Genomic DNA, 14,388 nt, shown 5'->3' on the forward strand with positions numbered 1-14,388 from the left:
TCTTTCCATCTCGAGTAGAATCTGGTTGTTTGTGAGTTTCTCGCCATGGCCATCAAGTCTATTTGCGGTGTCCCCCATGTCCTTACTACCTGAAGGAAGACTTCCCTGTTTAGAGACCATTCCCCTGGCTCTATACTTGCTCTCCTCAGGAAATCTGCTAAGGTATTTTCTGTTCCCGGTAAGTATACCGCTTTCAGGTCTTTCAGGTGAATCATGGCCCAATGCATAATCGGTTGTAGTTGTGAAAGCAGCTGATGGCTCTTTGTGCCTCCTTGGTGGTTCAGGTAGGCAGCAACCACCCTGTTGTCTGTTCTTACCAACAGTCTCTTCCCCTTCAGGTAAGTGGCAAATGACATCAGTGCTTTGAAGACTGCCCTCAACTCCAGGATGTTGGAGTGAAGAAGACTGGTCTGGTTGTTCCATACTCCTTGCGCAACAAGGTTCTTGTAGTGAGCTCCCCATCCTCTTGTACTTGCATCTGTAGTAATGACTTCCCATTGGGGATCTTCCGGGGTAAACCCTTGGTCAAGTTGGATCCTTCTGTCCACCACCTTAGGCGAAGCTTCAGGTCTTGGGGAAGTATAATCCATTGATCCCAGTTCATTGCTGACTTGTTCATCTGTGTGAGGAAATTAATCTGAGCCTGTCTCGCCTTCCAATGTGCCCATCTGACCAGACCTATGGTCGACGTGAGGGATCCCAGGACACTCATATAATCTTTTGCTCGAAGTCTTGTCCTTGGAAGTATTCCTAAAATCTTGATCTTGATCCGAGCAATGCGATCTTGGGATAGAGAGATAGTTGAAGCTACTGTGTCTATATTCGCTCCAAGGAACACTATGTGTCTGGATGGAATGAGATTACTTTTGTCTCTGTTTGTGAGCCACCCAAATTCTTGCAGTGTTAAGATCACCTCGTCTGTCTGCTGGACTGCTGTGTGGTATTCCTGTGCTACTACCAGGATATCGTCCAAGTTGTGGAATACTTGAATTCCTCTTTTCCTTAGGATTGTGATGACTGTTATGATGAGAACCTTCGAGAATGGTCTTGGTGCCAAACTTAGACCAAATGGCATGCCCTGGAACTGATAGTGTTTCCCCGACAACCAGAACCTCAGGAACTTCTGATGGAATGGATGTATCGGGATCTGGTAGTATGCATCTTTCAGATCTATTGGTGTTAGCCAGTCGCCCTGATGTATGGCCTGTTTTATGGATGAGATAGACTCCATCTTGAAAGACATATTCTTGAGGTATAGATTTATTCTCTTCAGGTCCAGAATAAGTCTCCATGTTCCGTTTGGTTTGGGAGCCAAAAATACATTTGAGTAGAATCCTCTGCATTCCTCCATTCAAGTGACTTGCTTGATGACACCTTGAGTGATCAACTGCTGAGGGCAGTTCTCCATTGCCTTCCGCTTTACTCCTGCTGACCCCTTTGATCGATGGAACATGAAATTTTTTGGAAATTCTTTGAATTCTAGTTTGTAGCTGTCTTTGATTATGCTCAGGACCCATTTGTCTTTGATGGATGTTGCCCATACCGGAAAGAAGCGTTTTAGACGGCCTTTATAATGATTTTGTGTTCTGGTGGGTACCTCAACCTCTAGATCCTCTATTGGAGGAAGAGGATTGAAATCTCCACTGGGATCTACCATATTCTCTTCCTGGCTTGTATGACCTACTATCTCGAAATGACCTCTCTTTGTTGAACTTGTCCTTATAGGGTGCGCTGTAGGGTCTTCTGTGTGACTGTGGTAGAAACGCTTTCTTCCCATCTGCGGCTTTTTGAATGGCATCATCCAGGACTTTGTGCATTACCTTTCCAAGGGGAAAGATTATTTGGTAAAGGCTGGCTTTGGAGGCGCAGTTCACTCCCCAGGAATGGAGCCACAGTGCTCTTCTAGCCGCCACAGATAACACAAGGCTTTTTGACAGAGATTTCGTGACATCTAAAGCGGATTCAGAAATGAAGTCTGTTGCCAGTTTTATGTCTTTCAGTGATTCCAATAAGTTCTCTCTGCTTGTGCCACTTGAGTATATCTTCTTCTAGATTCCCAATCCAGACCTTCATATTTCTGGCTACTGACATTAAAGCTGCCGCTGGGTGTAAACCCAATCCAATTGCCAGATATTGTTTGACCAGATTGAAGTCCATTCTTTTTTCCATAGACTCTTTCAGGTATGCCATGCTATCAATAGGAAGTATGGTCTTTTTTGCTAATCGGATCACAGCAGCGTCAATCTTTGGAATGGTTTCCCAATGCTTTACTTCTCTGATGCAAACGGGTACATTCTTTTCACTTTCGCTTGCAGAGCGAGTCTCTTTTCTGGTTTGGACCATTCAGAATGGATCAATTCTTTTATAGGCGAGTGCCGCGGAAAAGTAGGTCTGGCAGATCTCAAATCTTCGAAGAAGACAACTAAAGCTGATACTTCCCTGCTATCTTCTGGAATTTTTAATGTTCTTCTAACCAGAGATATTAGTTTGTCCACTTTCCTGGAGTCCAGAGATTTCCAGTATTCACAGTACTCCTCATCGTCTGAATATGGATCATTTAGCTCCAGGCTGGATCCCGAAGAGACAGAAAGTCTGTTTAAGTCTGTAAAGTCTGTTCTTTAAGTCTGTTTTGGGTGAGCTTCTTTTAGTTAGACTCTCCGCTACTTCTTCCATACATTGGAAGCACAGATTCTACCCCTCTAGGGCTTTTGAACCACAGCCCATGCAGTGATTAGTTTTATGTGTCCTCTTCCTTGGAGATGAATCCTGAGAGGTTCTAGGGCTCAAAAAATAAGGCCATATGTTAATACTTTCAGGCCGTCAATGCACTCTTTTTGTACCCCGATGAACTGAACTCACCTTTTTTTTCTAGATACGCTTCTAAGGGAGATGGGAGAGGAATCCATCTAATATAAACAAGGCAACTAAATTAGAACCATTCCAGAGATATTTTAAATATTTCACATGGAAATTTAGCAATTTTCCAGCTTTAACCAACCTTGTGGATGAATGCAGAAAGCCAAGGCAGCCTACAGTTAAACAAACACCTGAATTTTAAATTTTGCGGGTAAAATCTAGCCGCTGTATACTTTTATACCACTAGATGGCACCCACACAGCTATTATAGCTTACCGTGCATGCGTGAAAGTCCCGCGGCCGCGATGCTGAAGCTTCCATCGCCGAAAACTGCATGCCAGCTGAAAACAGGAACCATGCCCTGCTGATGGCTTCCCACTCTCCCTAGACAGGGGTAAAAACAGACTGTTAGACACTTGTCTAGTCAATGCTGCTGGGGATGATAGGGTTAGTGATAGTTTCCCACAGTGGAGTCTCTTTTACTAAAAAGAGACTCAAGCCAGTTAGTCCTGCCAGTGCAGTCTGTTTACTGGTTTCTTCAGGGGAAGAGAGGCTGAACTCCCCCTGGAAGAACTATGCTAAAAACGGTAGTGAGCCCAGAAAAAAAAAAATATTGTTTAAAGGGACCTCAAAATCCCTGTCTGTCAACTGGGACAGGAAAAAAAGACTGAGGGTTCTAGAGGGGAGGGGGCTTTTATTGGATTAATTGTTTAATTATTCCTGTCCTGACAGCTGGGAGGAGGAGCTTACCCATATGTGATGCTGCCATGTATGGCCAGGAAAGAATTTGTAATCTGCATCATGTACTGCAGATATTAGAGGAAAAACTAATTGCATCTCATTCTTTCTTCTCCTGACACACAAATATTTTAAATAATGTCTTTGGAACACACACAGAGTCAGTGACACTTTACACTAGGGATGTGCATGGGGAAAATATTTGGTTCGGTTCGGCATTCTGAAATTCGGGACTTCGGCAATTCGAAACTTTGGCACTACGGTTCGGTTCGGCACTTTGACACTTCAGATCTTTGGAATTTCGGGACTTCTCTTGCAGTCGCTTAGTAGATAACTCCCTAATTCCCACGTTATTAGGGAGTTATCTACCAAAAGGCTGAAAGTCCTAAATTGGTCTTTCAGCCAAATTTACTAATACTAAGTAAAAATGACTTAGTATTAGTAAATAATCTGCCCCTACTCGTTATACCGCTATACTGCGAGTAGGGGTATGTCTATTAAACAGTGAGCAGTTAAAACCCCTAGTCAACCCCCTCCCAACAAAATTAGCCCCTACCTACCCTCCTCACCCTAAAAATAGTGAGGGGGGGACAAATAACTAGGTACCTGTAAAATATAACCATTTGATGTCTTCTTTTTTCTAAAATCTTCTTTTTTTCAGCCCCAAAAGGGGCCAAATAAAAATCCATAATAACCGCCGCACTTTGAGAAAAAAAAAAAAACCTGAGCGCAAAAGAAATAATCCATGTTCACCCATGGAGGGCTCGCACAGACTGAGCTCTGCAGTGCAGGGGAAGCACTTGCCCCGCCCTGCAATTTAGGCTTAGAGCACTCTGGTTGGTTGGTTTAAGCCATCCAATCCGAGTGCTCTGACAGGTAAATTAAGAGACTGACAGGTAAGTCTCTACATTTACCTGTCACAGCACTCTGATTGGTTGGTTTGAAATCCACCAATCAGAGTGCTCTGTGTCATTTTACACAGCATGGGAAAGTTCTTTGGAATTTTCCCACGCTGTGTAGTTTGGCTCATAACAACCCTCTGATTGGTGGATTAAGTGGTTGAAAGTAACCAATCAGAGAGTTATGACAACGTCACAGATGACGAAAAGGACAGAGAAAGAATTAGGGGCACTCCCAGGACCTGCATTTTGCATGAAAGGTGCTGCCGCAGTGACCAAACTTCATAAATGAGAAAATAAATAGTTGCGGCGCACTCAGACTGCAAAAAATATAATACAAAGATGGCTACTAAAATGCCTATCTAAGAATAAATATGGGGATTTGGTTGCACCATATGGCCATATGTTGTTAAGCCCACCACTACTTTCAAAGTACCCCAATATCGGTGGGTCCTACGCTAACATGTGGGGGACAAATAAATAATACTAGTGTTAAAAATAAAGTGTTAAATTAAATCCTAGTAGGAGCATAGTGAGTATACAAAAATAAGTAATGAAAGCAATTAAAAACAGTGTTAAAAGTAAACAATTAACGTGTTGGTGCTAAAATGAGTATTATTATCACTATTGCAGAGATATCTGTGCTGACTGAAAAATAATAAAAGTGACCTGACTATTGAGAAACTCCTCCTATATATACACCTGTGGCCACCTCTAAAGGAGCCTCTGAAGCTGGGGGGCCTGGGCGGGGTGCTTAACCCCAAAGGAATCTGGTCTGGATTCCAAATATAATGTGTAGAGAGAAAGAATTAGGGGCACTTTCACCTTTCATGCAAAATGCAGGTCTCGGGTGTGCCCCCAATCCTTTCTCTCTACACATTATATTTGGAATCCAGACCAGATTCCTTTGGGGTTAAGCACCCCGCCCAGGCCCCCCAGCTTCAGAGGCTCCTTTAGATGGTGACCGCATGAAAACCTATAGAGATAGCTGAAGCATAGAACACCCACGAAGGTGTTTATTAGGAGACTTAGGGATTAGCAGCAGCGGTCACTTTGTGGACCATACGAATGCATGCATATCTTCCCCAGTGTTCCGTCCTTTTTAGTCTATGCTATTGTATATAGAGGGATCTAATCACATGAGAGCTTAGCAGCCCTTGAACGCACTCTCCCTTTTTGGAACCTAGAAAAGGTAGGAGAGATTGCTAAAGCTCCCTACACTTTAGTGTACAATCTTCACCCAATATATTGGGCAACTTATGTCTCCAATAGATCTATATTATCACTATTATATTCAGGAGGACTACTATGGTATCTAGGCCACTCCTCCACTATACTTTAGTGTTTTGAGGGAAACCCTATTCCGATTATTTAGCGAATAATCCCCTGCCCCCATATACAGGTCATTCTGCACTTGGTCATAACAGCAATCATTAAGTGAATTAACCAACCATATAACTCTATTGCTATTCCTAAAGTATCTAAAGTATCTATATCCGCTCACACCATTTTCTGTTATTTTTGCTTCACATTGTATCCTTTATGTATACGGGGTTAATAAAGTTTAAATATTTTTTACTGGATATATGTGATAGCATTTAAGCTGTGTATTTGTTCCCTCTTATATACCAACCACATCCAAGCAAGTTATGTAATTGCAAATAATTTCACGTGTTATTCCATATACCAATACCAGCATTGAGTGTCTCCCTGGTTGGGGGCCACTCTCCCATCCCTCTTTCAGCTCTTGTAATTTAACCCATGGGTCCAATCCCTTAGGTGGAGCTGGTACCACCACCCTGACCATATCTACTTGTGTCTGTTCCTATTTAGTTGGGATATAGAGACAAGGATTTTCTCTTTTGTTTTATTTTATAATCACTGCTATACTCTCATGGAGGAGAGGTCTTCCCACTGGGAGCTGGATCCAGGTGTTGGTCCAGGGTGGGAAGGGACGGCGAGACCCCATCCAAGCTGCGGCAGCTAAGTGGGGCTACAGTGCTTATGGTGTCCGGTGCAGTGCTTATGGTACTCGGCGACTACTAGGACGCGGGATTGGCAGAGGGACTTAGTCGGGGTGCCAGGCGGTCCGCAACACCAAGCATTATTTCAAAACCTATTTGCTGCAAAAGTCTGTGAAAGTTTATTTACTTTATTTACATAAATTATATTTTTTTAAAGTGACTATCAAATGTATTATTTTATCTGCTGTTGCGTTCCAAATTTTTTCCTGCGAACATTACAGGTTAGTATCGTATTAACTTTTTTTTTTTCTTTCTTTTGTAATTTAATATGGGCATGAACCCTTTAACTTGCAAGTGCAGCAATTTGACATCCAGGCAAACTGCCCCCTCAGGGAGCAGAATATATAAACAATCATTATCCAGGTTCAGGGGTAGTAGCTATTTCTGAAGGTAGATACCAGTTACCATGTGTTTCAAATGACTTGAAATGTACAGACTACATCCAACACTCAGTCCACATGGCAATCATATAGTAGAAATTACCATACAGGAAAGTAGAGAGGTAAGGGGAATCTGCTAAATAGTAAAGCAATAAGGATACTTGCATAGTCCCAGTAACCACGTTGTGGCACCTTCCATCATGTGCGCACTCTATTCCACCCTGGTAGGAGCCTCTGCTCATCCGTCAGAGAGCTGGACAGGGACCTCTGCTTGGTAGGTAAAGTTGGGTGAGCAATACCCCGTGTGCAATGCATTCATAAGCCTTCAACCGGGAGGGTGTGGGGGTGGAGGGTGGGTAAGGGGATGAGCACCGTAGAGCACCGTTCCATGGAATCAAATGCTTGACTGGGTTTCCCCAGTAGTATTGGATGTTATGCTGGTGGAGAGTTGTTGTGAGATCTTGAAAAGCCTTCCTCTTGCAGAGAGTATGAGCCAACAGTTCAGCATATATTTGAATGTCTTTACAGTCCTCTGGCAGGTTTTTGGCAGAGCTACTGATTTGTAGAAGTGCCATTTTTTTATATGGAAATTGTCAGACATATTGTGCCAGCAGATATTAATATTATGTTATTACAAATACTACATGTCACAGTTAAGAAATTTTTTTATCACAGACCTTTTTCTAGCTATTTAAAATAAAATAGCTGACAATGGTTTTTTTTTTTTTTTACATTGAGAAAAGTTGAGATAGTAAGTTGTTCATTGACAGCCAAACGCCTTACTAGACAGTGATCTAATTCGATTTAAGACTTCAAAACACTTAAACCACTTTAACGAAAACAGTAAACAATTGGATTTTGTTGATTCTGCCAAGCTATAAAATCTAGTGTGTGCTAATTCAAACTTTATCTGATGGTGATTAAGAAGACTCAAAGTCCAGATCACAACACGTCTTGTCAGAGAAATTAGAATAAGGATTCGTATTGCATGGTTTGATAGAGTGATTCCCACAGTATTAGCGTGCTATCTACTAAAAAGCTGAAAGACCACAATTTGTGCAAAAATAAAGTAGGACTTTTCTAATTTGTTTGTCTGGAATTTTCCTTCGTACTGTGCAATGGCAGCAGGTACAATTACACTGAAAATGTCCCTGTGAGATAGCCTTGAATCATGCTTGTACGGTCATTGTGCAACCCCCTTCGCCCACCGAGCGACCATTCGGCTCTGAGTGAAAACCGCACAACCCTGTAAATTTTCATGCATTTGATTTAATGCAATACTTGAACAATCTGAAGGATATTCCACTGGACAAATCATTTAGATATCAGCAGATTCATGTTCAGATAAAGAAGTGGTTTAATTCAGGTTTCGTTCCTCCTATCCTACATTGAACTCTACAGAGGATGGGATTGAATGTAAAGTCACCTGCAGAGATTGGACCATGTTAACTCATGTGGATGTTAACAAAAACGCCAGCAAATGTTTATAGGTCGTTATTCTGACTTATTGCTGCACTAAGTCAATGGAATCCAAGTCATTTACTTTAAGAAACCAGTTCCTGTTTTTTTTCCGATTATTACAATGTATCTGTACGATTGCAAAATAACACTCCCCGGCTTTGTACGTTTTGTCTGTTCGGTGTGTCATATGGTAATAATTGCAACTTCCTGTTCTGTATTGCTATATATTTAGACGAGAGTAAAGCACTTAATATCCATTGCACAAAAATCAAGGCAACTTGCACTACAAGTGGTAAGTACATTTTACATTTATTTTACAACAAGCAAATATGGTTGAAATGTAATCATTTTAACCTAGCGAGCACGTCACATTTAAAACCATCTGGTGAGTTTTAAAAGCAGTAATTTTTACAAAACACAGAATTTCAACTGGATTCACTCAAAGCCATTTGAAGGCAATTCCAAAAATAAACTCCCTTGCGTTTTGCTTGCAAACCTGTAGTAATACTCAATCTCTGATCACTGGCAGCGGAAGCAACCAGCAATTGAAGGGTTTTAATTTCAAACACAAATTCTTAATGCATGATTAATTCTGAAATAATTTGCGGTTTACTTTGCCTGTGTGAATCTCCCAGGACTATACCGTATGCGCTGTCATTGACCATTTTCTATTTCTGAAAATATATTTAGCTTTATTAATATATTTTTTATGACATATTTCATTCCTAAATTGAGTTGACTATTTTTCAGATTGTATTATCCATCAACATGATGTTAATTACAGATTTTTTAAATTATCATCATGTATTAGAATCACCGCTTGATGAACTTTAATTTGAATCAACCGACTCAAATTGGTTGATTCAAATTAACATACATCTGGCGTAAGGGTTTCCCAAAAGGTAGATCTTTAGAGTTAGAATTTTAAAGCATCATGGAGGTATTAAAACATCTGGGGCAGCCCCAATCTAGCGGGAGCAGTTCTGTCGAATCTGATGTGTATTTCCATAATTTCGCTTAACTTGAGATTTTACATATACATGTAACGATTCTGACCAATAACAACCCGAAGCCCCCGATCTCATGGTGCTAGTTGTGAGTGATAACGTATGGAAGTTTTAGAATTTCTCTAATTCACAGGTGATAATAGCAGTGAGTAGTTTTATACAGGGGCCCCGGAATCAGGAATATATCTGGCCCCATTCACCATATTCTCCTGAAAACAGAGTGGGTTTGTTCCCAGTGAGTTGACAACTGACTTGTAAAAGTCCTCAGATGTCCCATAATCCCAGGTCAGCAGAGAAACCCATGGCTGGGTTAGCAGTCCAAATAACCATACGAAGGACACCAGATCTGACCCCTGGACCTTCTCTCTAGACTTCGTATACTCATACCTTATTTTGGAGTCACTCACAATCACAAACGTAGGGAGCCATATGTGGAATTGCACGGAATAAACAGGTAAAATGCATAAAATTTAAATAAACGGTGGAATCTCTAGAGTGTAATGTAATCACTAAGATGCACGTAACACAGGGCTGTATTCACTATACAGTGAGTTGTGTTGAGCTGACAAATAACTGACAATATTTTAACTAAAATAGTTTAGTCACCCATGAATAAAATATTTATATTTAATATCTCAAGTCCTTACACACAAACTGCTTTATACAAAAACAATGACACCAATAAAATTACAGTAAAAACCAAAGAAAACAAAGTTACTTACACACTGTCCCAAATCCCTATGCACATTTTAATAACTGGAGGGTTTTAGTATCACTGGTCATTTAAGTGTAAGCTTCCCTGCCACGTCAAGGCAAAACCTCTTATGCAAGTCCTAAATTAACAATACACCTTGCTGTCTTCAGATAGAAGGCAAAATCTCTAATGGGACAGAGAGGGGTATTTTTCTAAACCCCTACTCACTTACTAACTATTAATACGGAACACAAGGGGGGCAGCCGCACTGTGGGTGGCATAGCAATTTCGGATAGTGTGCAAGTAAATATTTTCTCTCTTTTTTATTGTTTGTCTTTGTCATTGCTGCCGTCTGAGAGTAGTGGGAGTTTGAACATATGGCTTAATTTTGTGTGTTCTTTTGTTTTACATGCTACAGTGCCACCCCCCACCCATGTGTTCCCTATTAAGGGTTAATAAGTGCGTATGGGTTTAGAGAAATATCCCTCTGTCACATTAGAGATGTTTACCTTGTATCTGAAATAAACAAGGTGAATTGTTAGTGTAGGACTCACCTGAGATGTTTGCCATGACGTGGCAGGTGGGCTCATACTTAGTGGCCATTGGAGTGATGCTAAAAAAACTCCACTTATTTAAATGTGCATAGGGTTTCTGGATAGTGTGCAGGTTACTTTTTTTTCTTTGTTTTTTTATTTTTTATTTTTATTGTATATATTGGATTTTATTGTATATATTGGGGCTGATGTGTACTATAGTCATGGCTGCCGCCCAGGGGTAGTGGGAGTTTGAACTTAGGGCTGAATTTTGCATGTTTCAAAATAAAATGACTCCTCAGGCTCAAAGTAATTTGTTGCCAAATGTGTCCAGTTTCCCAAGTGTGTCACTAAGGCAATTTACATTTCAGCAATAGGATAATCTTGTATTACACAACCTGACCTGACATCCTGTATCTATTAAACAATCTAACATGAGTAAATCTTGTCTCATAGAAACTAACCTGCGTATATATCCTGTATTACACATCTCAGCCCAGTCAGGGAAGTTTGGGTTTTTTTTTTGCGCTGTGAGCATGAATAGTATTCTCCTTAGATCAAAGTATTTGATAATACAGACATTGATAAGCTAATGATGTCTCTCTTCTGTTTAGGCACCATGAGTAGAATTTGGGGACTTTGTACAATTGCCTCTCTCAGCATACTTTTACTTACGCTATGTCCCACTGGTAAGTATGCATGCATGTCATTGTTTGGAACTTCTCCTTTGACATTTTGATTAGTTACCCCTAATTTAGAAAGCCATATTTGTATCCAATTACCGTGAGTCTGATTAATATGACGAAGCTGCCACAATCAAAATAAGCCATTGACATGGAGAGAGTTATGGGTACCATGCCAGATATTGGGTTTTAAACTCTTGTGTTTGTCATTAACCTCTTAAGGACCAAACTTCTGGAATAAAAGGGAATGATGCCATGTCACACATGTGTCCTTAAGGGGTTAAAAGAAAGGCATGGCTAAAAGACACCAGCACATCACGATAAGCCTTTGCGTATAGGTAGTGACTGGTATATATTGCACAACAGGTAATTGTTAAGAAAACATGCAGTCATAAAACAACAAAATAAATAAACATGCTCTTGCACACACAGCATATGTCAGAAAAAAATAATGTCCTGTTGTGATCTCACTTATAAATTTTAGTCGCAAATAACCCTTAAAAAATTGTCCTAATCCAATATATCTCTAGCCTAAAATTTGCAATCCCCTTGTAAGTCCTAAACGGTTTCCTATTAAATGAGTAAACTCCATCAACATCTGAGTGACAGTGTGCTTTGCGCAATCCTGTTTAAAACCTAATTTAAAGGGACACTATAAGCACTCAGACCACTTCAGCTCATTGGAGTGGTCTGGGTGTAACGCACCTGTCCCACTTAGTCCTGCAATGTAAATCATTGCAATTTTATAGAAACTGCACTAATTACATTGCAGGACTAAGCCTGCCTCTAGTGGTTGTCAATCAGACACCCACTAGAGGAATTTCCTGGTAGCTTGGAGACTTTTAGTCACCGTGGCGCATTTGGACCTCCTCCCCCCTAGAGTGATGCTGGAGGACGTGGATCGCCAACCCAGCTCCAAGGGAGATCCGCGCTGGAGTCAAGTGACAACAGAATTTTTTTTTAACCTTTTCAATGTCAAGGGAGGGGATGGGGAGTTGGAGCGTGAGGGAGAGGGGGGCAAGAGGGAGCCGTAGCGTAAGGATACAGATTTGTAAATCATTTCACTGTAGAATCCCTTTAATGATTTATGTTCTGCAGCTAACAGAGGGACAGTGAGCTTCTTTCTGATCATTGCTGGGGTTTAACATAAATTTGTTGTTACCTAGGTTTGGCGTTGAAGTGTTTGGAATGCCCATGGTTTAGCAATGCAGAGTGTGGGAACAAGACAACATGCCCCCCATCAAACGATGCTTGTATAAGAATTTCAACAGGTATGTAGATTGTCTGGATCCAAGCAAATAAAATATAACCTGAATAAATCCCTTGTGTTGACATGTCTGATGTATTGTCTATATGTAACAGTCTCTGAATAAAGCATACCTACCAAGTGTCCCTATTTCGGGCCCAAAGCCCTCTGTCCCTCTTTTCTATATTCACATAACTGGGTCTTTAAACAGCAATAAATGTGTTTAGAAATCAGTCTGTAAATAGGATACATTGTCCTTGTTCTAAATTACATTTAAGTTGCATGAATTGTTATTCATAAATCAACAAAAATTTCTTAAAACAGCCCCACCCCTGGCCTCACCGCCACTTATACCCCCCAAAATTAACTTGTTAAGGACGGAGGCTGTTCTGTTCAACCACAATTTACCTCTTTCATATTAAGTCCACATACACTTGTTATAATCATTTAGCTCAGGAGAAACAGTAGTTCCATTTCACATCAAATATTTGTATTTAAAACATAATTTAACACAAATAAAAGTATGGAAAATTAACAAATGTTATTTTCTTAGCTCTGCGTGGCATTTTAACTGTAAATGTCATAATAAAGTTACCGTTCACTGCAATAAAACTCTTATATTTGTATTCCAAAATGTTATGGGATTTTGGAAACGTACAGGGTCAAATATAGAGCTTTGCCCTTTTCTGTTTTGACACATTGAAATTTTCCAGATTGGTTTGCTGGGCCTATGTTGCCTTTGAGACCGTATGGCAGCCCAGAAATGAGAATTCCCACTATCATGGAATTCCATTTACAAAAGTATACAACCCAAGGCAGATGAGGAAACTGCTGATCCGATCCCCCAGAAGGGCTGGATATGCAGGAGGGGGATTACCTCTGTTGCCAGGGAGTTTCCCCGAGCTGGATCGCTGTAGAGGATATGTAAGGAGTGCCAAAGGGGACAGCAATCCGGTGGGCATGCTATGGCTCCCTGCGACATTAAAGCCCACCTTTTTCAGGATGGCATAGCACGCCCACCGTACTTAAGGGGTTAAAGTGTCCATCTTTGTCCATTTGAAATGTTGGCTGTATTAATAAATATATCTATCTGTATCGCTATATAAACATGACTGTCCATGTTATTTCTGAATAGGTCTCTCTTTCTCTCTATTATATTATCCTTTACTATCTGTATCTTTCTCTCTCTTTTCTTATGGTAATTCTTTTCATTTGTGTTTTTTTAGCTAGTGGGTCCTATTACAACTGCTGGGATTTTACCAAATGTGACTCACAAGGTTTAGCGGAATATTTTAAGCTGACCGACTTCAATTCCACTTGCTGCTCTAACAACCTGTGTAACAGTGGTAGAACCAGCCTTCCGGTCTTCTCTGTGGTCCTCAGTCTAGTTGCAGTAGTTTTCATGATCTGTCGCTGATGATGCTCCTAGTGTCTCTCCCTGTTCAAGAACAACCTGCAGTTCATAAACTAATTGGCATCTCCTATTCCCGCTGGGATATCATGAACCGGGATCTTCAGCAAAATGAAATATAAATACCTTTAAATGTGAATAAAATATTTTCCACCGCATAATTAGGCTTTTGGATGTATTGTAAATCTCCCCCTATGACACTGATATCTCATCTTGTTGGCTTTCCCTCTGAAATAATATAATTTTATTTTGTGTTGAATAAAATGACATTGATACTGCATATCTGTGGTTAGAATCTTACTGGTCTGACTTGAAAAAGCCCTTTGTTTGGCGAAACGCGTTGTGTTCTTTGAACGTAAATTTGTCTTTCACAGACTTTTTTTAATGCTTTTATATATATTTTTTTCACTATTTATTGTTACTAGCACATCAATACTTCTGAAGAATCTTTTCCAC

General features: G+C 40.5%; 2 protein-coding genes across 2 annotated transcripts in view; both read left to right on the plus strand.

Moving 5' to 3' along the window:
• Positions 1–14,388, plus strand: part of LOC134579425 (golgin subfamily B member 1-like) — a 146,027-nt gene that overhangs the window by 39,973 nt on the left and 91,666 nt on the right. The window lies entirely within an intron of this gene.
• LOC134578339 (CD59 glycoprotein-like) lies at positions 8,550–14,211 on the plus strand. Its single transcript, XM_063437324.1, has 4 exons — positions 8,550–8,650; positions 11,207–11,281; positions 12,442–12,546; positions 13,748–14,211. The coding sequence occupies exons 2-4, from the start codon at positions 11,212–11,214 to the stop codon at positions 13,936–13,938; spliced, it is 366 nt and encodes a 121-aa protein (XP_063293394.1). The 5' UTR covers positions 8,550–8,650; positions 11,207–11,211; the 3' UTR covers positions 13,939–14,211.

The sequence above is a fragment of the Pelobates fuscus genome, chromosome 12 (assembly GCF_036172605.1).
Source record: "Pelobates fuscus isolate aPelFus1 chromosome 12, aPelFus1.pri, whole genome shotgun sequence".
Lineage (NCBI taxonomy): Eukaryota > Metazoa > Chordata > Amphibia > Anura > Pelobatidae > Pelobates > Pelobates fuscus.

Bases quoted from the DNA above. Each gene is read 5' to 3' on its own strand.
- LOC134578339 (XM_063437324.1), top strand. From the start codon at position 11,212: ATGAGTAGAATTTGGGGACTTTGTACAATTGCCTCTCTCAGCATACTT. The intron at 11,282-12,441 runs GTAAGTATGCAT...GTTGTTACCTAG, and splicing joins ACTTACGCTATGTCCCACTG to GTTTGGCGTTGAAGTGTTTG. The intron at 12,547-13,747 runs GTATGTAGATTG...GTGTTTTTTTAG, and splicing joins TTGTATAAGAATTTCAACAG to CTAGTGGGTCCTATTACAAC.